Raw genomic sequence first — 5,989 nt, 5'->3', positions numbered from 1 at the left:
CGTGTGTGTGTGTAAACTGCCCCGCCCCCTCGCAAGCAGGCGGGGGAGAGATCGCTCGTCTGAATTCGGAAGATCGAAAATACATTATAGACGCATTTTGTAGTCATATTGCATATTAGAAACTGAGTTGGCAACACTAAGACTGCGATATAATGTTTATGTAGCAATAATACATAACATATGTTTTTAAATGTCTCCTGTACCGATACAAAAGAGCGATAACGTTGGAGCTTAACGGGGTGTAGAACACATGTGATGACGTCACCAACGAATCGACGACTGAATTAGTTGCCAACTAATTTGGTAATCGATTTTAATCGATTAAGTCGATTAGTTGTTGCACCCCTATTGCACATCTTCCGTTGCAGACTGAAAACTCATCTCTTTCGACTCCACTTCGAGCGATAGAATTATTAACAAAGAACTTATATACTAATAAAAGGACTGGCTTATCTAAAGCCAGTTGAGTAGCACTTGAAATGTTTTAGCTCTATGAAACCTGATGTACTTATATGATTCTGTTTTCTTCAAGATTGTATCTTCTTGGTCGAATGCACTTACTGTAAGTCGCTTTGGATAAAAGCATCAGCTAAATGTAATGTAATGTAACTAAGCTACGAAGTGTAATAATATGGAGATGTTATGGGGGGTATATATATATATATGAATCATAAATGAATAGTCAACATATTTTTTGAGAAACTGAATTTGATGAGGGTCTTAAGAGGTCATTTTATTTGAAAAACTCCTATGTCTCTGAATCTTTTTATCGACTTTATCATATTTTGACATTTCTTTCTGAATCACAATATAATATAATGCCTACCATTAGCTTTTTTCTGATGTGGCAGCCTGTCACTATAACACGATTTGTACAGAAGCCAATTCTCCTGATATTTATTTAATTGTATTGCTCTTACCAAGTCTGTATTGTCATCCATCACGACTGATGGTAAAGGCAGTAGACACCTAAACAGTCTTCCTAGAGATTTGGCTGTCATGATTGTGTTCACACATTTGTCAAACTTGCAGCCGAATCAGCAGAATATTATGAACACACCCACATCAGGAACACCACACCCAGGCCAACAGTATAGCATGTGGGACTCCCAGTGCCAATATGTTTATATCAGTGCCTGTGAGACCCTGCTCTGGGTCGGTATGGGTCATGTGCTCTCTATATCCACTTTTATATCCAAGGACACTCTTTTGTAAAAATGCAATATCGAACTCAACTGCAATATTCAAGCGGCCCTTTTATGCTAAATTTCAGGTTCATATTTGTGCCTGTGACATGTTTGCATGCTTTAATGTTTAAAAAGAGCTTTACTTTTTCTCAATGTCTGTGCTGCAGAACCTCTTTTCACCCTGTCTGAAACCAGAGCTGGCCAGATCGTTTGCGATTGGTCAATCGCATAGAGATGTCCCGCCCCTTAACCTATCACGTACAATTTGTTGGAGCAATAGAAGTGCAAGTGTTACATGGTGATATCACTATATTACAGACGTTAATAAAGGAGTCCAATGGAGGCGTTTCAGGCGGGGGGGGGAGGGGGGAGGGAGACTACCTCAGGAGTGAACTTTGAGATTTCAGCCTTTCTAGACCATTTACATGCACAAAAACCTATATAACAAACTACAGGTAAGGGAAAACCCACAACAGCATAAAAGGGCCCTTTAACATAACACCGATTTTAATTTAGGCTTTATAATGGTCAATAGAAGCGTATTCTGTACCTTGTTGTAGTAGCCATAGGTGATTGCGTTGGGGTGGACTCCGGCCTTCTTCATCTCAAAGAGGACCCTGACTGCCAGGACAGGTTGGCCGTACTGTCCACACAGCTGCATCAGCACCCGGTAACAGACCTGAAAGATTGTTTAGACAGGGAGAAATAAACCTCAACAAATACACCCTCAACAAAATTGTTGATTTAAAATGAGTGCAAAGACTGTTGTAACTGTCAGAAATAGTACAAATCTGGTGGCACCTCATCAGGTGGCTGCAGTTTCTTAGCCTGCATCTTCCTGAGGACGTCGTAGGCCGTGCGCAGCGCCCGAACCTTGGAGTGGCACACCTTGACGTACGCTGGCAGGCAGATGAACCACAGGCCGTAGCAGTGACGGAGCAGGCACTTGGACCACAGCTGAGGGATGGACGAGTACTTTTTGGCTATCTTCTGGGCTGTTTTGATCTCCTGTGGATGAAGAGGAGGGTGAGGGAAATAATATATTGTACAGATCTGGCTCATGGATATGTGTTAAAGACAATGTTTATCCAAAATGTAATGTATTTCTAAATCTTCGACAAGTATCTAGAGAATAATATGAATTTTCTTACCACTACTTCCTAAGCTTGTTGTTTTATTTTCTAGTGTAGACTGACTAACTCTTTAAGCTGTGAAATTAAGCACTTATATTTTATTAATACTAAATCGCCACTCTATGTATTCTATTATACTTTTATATATTTTCTTCATACAGTGTTCACAAATGTTATGTAACTTCTTATATCATATACTTTTGTACATGTTTTATTGAACATTTTACTTTAACTTCTTATGTTTATTTAAATACCTTTAGTTTCTTTATTTATTTCATTCTAAAATGGATCAACTATCATGAAACCTAAATATCCTTGGGATAAATAAAGATTTTTGGTTCTGATCAAGGTACTTGTCTATTTATGCTTGATTCTCAAATGTCAGGTAACCCTGCGGAAGATCACGAGCTCAGAACCTAAATCAATAAATCATTGAGATAGTGAGTTACTGCGGCGCTGACCTGCTTGGTGCGTCTGAACATGGGGGCAGGGCTAGTGGGACAGCTTTGCTTGGCAGTGAGGCGGGAGGAGGGGGTCCGCAGGCCCTCCACAGGGTCAAACAGGTCAAGAGTTAACACTGGGAAGCCATCGTACCTGATGGAGAACATACATTCACACATTAATGACAGCAGGCACAGATTTGTCTAAGAGAATAAAAACTATGTCTAACCCATTTGTCTAACAACAAAAGATTCCTTTCGGGGTTATAGTGATCATAAAAACAGTGTGCTTGTAATTATCTTCAAAGAGATCTTATTATATATTCTGGAAAGCTGTTGGTCATTAGGGATTATTAGGGGAGCTTAACTTAAGTGGTTCTGAATACTCTTTGGAATAAATTATTTAGTGCAAAATGAATGCAGAACACAAATAGCATATATACAGAGCCACACAGTCCAGCAGCAGCGATCTGATTTTGGTCGCAGCGAGGGAGCTGGACTCCTGCTGGTATTTAATCAGAGACCATCAAAGCAAAGTATTATTGCGTTTTGTTTTTCTCCTGCTGTATTCAGTTGGTTTTATGCAAGGAGATGAAACTTAGGTGTCATACAGTATTCGTATTCATATTCTGTACAAACTGTAACATCCACTGAGCCAAATGTGTGATATTGGGCTATATAAATAAACTTTGATTGATTGATGGAAACTAAAATCAGCACGTTTACAACTTGTCTAATAAATAAAATGAGCCTGATGAATAATTAAATCACAGGCTTTGCACATGATTCATGTGACAGGTCGATCTAAAAATAATAATCATAAAAATAATCATTTTGGTTTTTCATCTGTTAAAGCTTAGTTGCATTGACCAGGTCAACAAAGAAAAAATCCGAAACATAAAAAAACTAAAGAAAAACCGGAAGACGAAAACATTTTACATAAATAAAAATAACATTTTACACAATAACAGTTTAGAAATATTCACTGAATTTGACTTGAGTATATAAGAGTATCAGCATTAAATCATACTTAACGTACAAAACATTATATTAGGTAGAAATGCACATTTTAGTAGAATATATATATCATGTTACTTATAATAAGTGATGCATTATAAAATGAAGCACAACATGAGGAATACTCGAGTACAGAACCTAAAAATCTTACTTAAGTACTTGAGTAAATGTACTTCAGCCACTGAGAAATGTTATATGTATCCCCTGTAAGAGTTGAAGTGTGTGCTAATGGTAGAGTTCTCACCTGTAGCAGAGTGGATGTTCCTCCCCCTCAGGCAGGGGGGGCAGCTCTGGAGGCGTGATGAAGACTGTGTGCTCGCTGCGCTGAGACTCATCAATCTCTATCAGCCGGCTCTCCTCCGGCCTGTCAGCGTCCACCTGCAGAGCAGAGCGCAAAAACATGAAAAGGCGTCTGAGCGCTGGCACCGGGACCCTTCATCAACAGAGCTGAGGCAAACACAGAGCTTAACATTATGCCCTGTAATAAATATTTCAGTGTCTGCATGGAGGGTATGTGGCCAAACACAGACTGATTCACCTTTCTGAAAATACTTCTTTTCTTTACTGACACATAATTTTAGAACAGCTTTGTATCCGTCACCCTGATAGCAGGATTTCGACAGACTGAGTGACTGGGAGAGCTGAGGGAGCATGACAGCAGGTGACCTAGTTGATGCTTCCCTTTTTCTTCCTATACTCTAGTTTATAAACTCACTCTGCAGCCCACACATACACACAACAACGACACTAGCCCCTATTTCCTCCACTTTTCTCTTACAGTGCAATAGTATTGCAAATCATATACAATTAATTATGTTACACTTTAACAGATGTCCATATTATCCAGCACTGTCAAATTTAAATCAGAAGGTAGCATGTACTGCAGAAAACACATACTGCACTGTAGGTATTTAAAGCAACATTACCCATCAAATGTTTATTGCAGCAGACTTTGCCACTATTGCTACTCCTTGTTTGAGAAAATGTCACTGGTTGTGAAGAGAAACACTCCAAAAGTGTCTTTCTAGTATAGCAGACAATACTATAAAGAGGCCTATTTTTGTGCCTCTACTTTGACATGTTTCCATGCCTTAATGTTCAAAAAGGTATTTATTTTTATCATACTGCCTGTATGAGTCTCTTTTCACAACTCTGCCTGAAACCAGCGCCCTACAATGTGTGGGAGCGCTACCCAATAGAAGCGCGAGTGTTGTACATAGTGATGTCACTATGTTGAGAAAGAAAACAAAGGACTCCAATGGAGGTGTTTCAAGGGGGGGAGTGTGTGGGATAGAAACTCCCTCTGGAGGAAACAAAAAGCACAATAGGGCCCCTTGATACAACAAACAATACATTGAGGGTCCCATCATTTTGGCAACGGAATCAGTAAAACATCAGATATAAGTTATCTTAAAAGAGAATCATGGGGAGCCAAACTATAAATTAAAATAAGCCATTATCAATAGATCGTTGTGTGGATTTTTACGTGTGAGGGAATTACAGGGTTTGATTGATTTAAAGTAAAGGGAGAGCAGACATGTCAGAAGCTGTGAGAATCTAAACATCACAAGGAGGATTTATACGGTGGGATCAATAGGTCACTTGTCCAGTCACTGTGTGTCAGCTCCATACATTTCAATCTGCACCTCGAGGGAGCTGTGCCAGTGTGTGAGCAGCACGTTTGTTCTGCTGCTGATATCTGCTTTTGTACAGAGAAGCAAAAAAAAGACTCATGACAGTAAGATGTCCTGTGGATCTATATATTATTATTACTTTTATACAGCAACTACAACAGATCAGTTACTGTAATCCAGCTCTGAATGACCAACTGATCAATATACAGTAGTGGAGAGTGACTAAGTATATTTAAATAAATATTGTACAATTGTGAGGTACTTTAATAAAGTATTTCCACTTCTGATTATGTATAACTTTATGTCACTGCAACACAGCGGCAAATATATTTTATTTATTTTTGTTTTTTAATCCTTTATTACCTTTAGTTACTTTGCAGATTTATATTAATATTACAAAACACAATCCACAAGTACATTCTGATGATTGATAACACTATATTGAGCCCTTGGTGAAATTCATAAACTAAATCGTAGAATATTGGAATTTAAAAAAGCCCTACGTTTACCAGCTTCAACAATAAAGAAATAACGGTTGATAATTCATCAATAAATATGATACAATAAAGTGTAATAAA

General features: G+C 38.5%; 1 protein-coding gene across 1 annotated transcript; it reads right to left on the bottom strand.

The window, feature by feature from the left end:
• Positions 1-1,737: 1,737 nt before the first annotated feature.
• On the bottom strand, positions 1,738-4,210 carry LOC104964322 (C-myc promoter-binding protein-like; the record flags this gene model as incomplete). Its single annotated transcript, XM_010793071.1, has 4 exons — positions 1,738-1,866; positions 1,989-2,195; positions 2,782-2,914; positions 4,022-4,210. Coding segments are annotated over 4 exons (658 nt in total), but the record flags the coding sequence as incomplete, so codon positions are not given.
• Between the last annotated feature and the right edge of the window lie 1,779 nt (positions 4,211-5,989).

This window comes from Notothenia coriiceps, unplaced genomic scaffold (assembly GCF_000735185.1).
Source record: "Notothenia coriiceps isolate Sejong01 unplaced genomic scaffold, NC01 NC01_scaffold00037108, whole genome shotgun sequence".
NCBI classification, from domain to species: domain Eukaryota; kingdom Metazoa; phylum Chordata; class Actinopteri; order Perciformes; family Nototheniidae; genus Notothenia; species Notothenia coriiceps.
The sequence above is the reverse complement of the archived record's forward strand: the minus strand, read 5'-3'. Positions and strand labels throughout refer to the sequence as shown.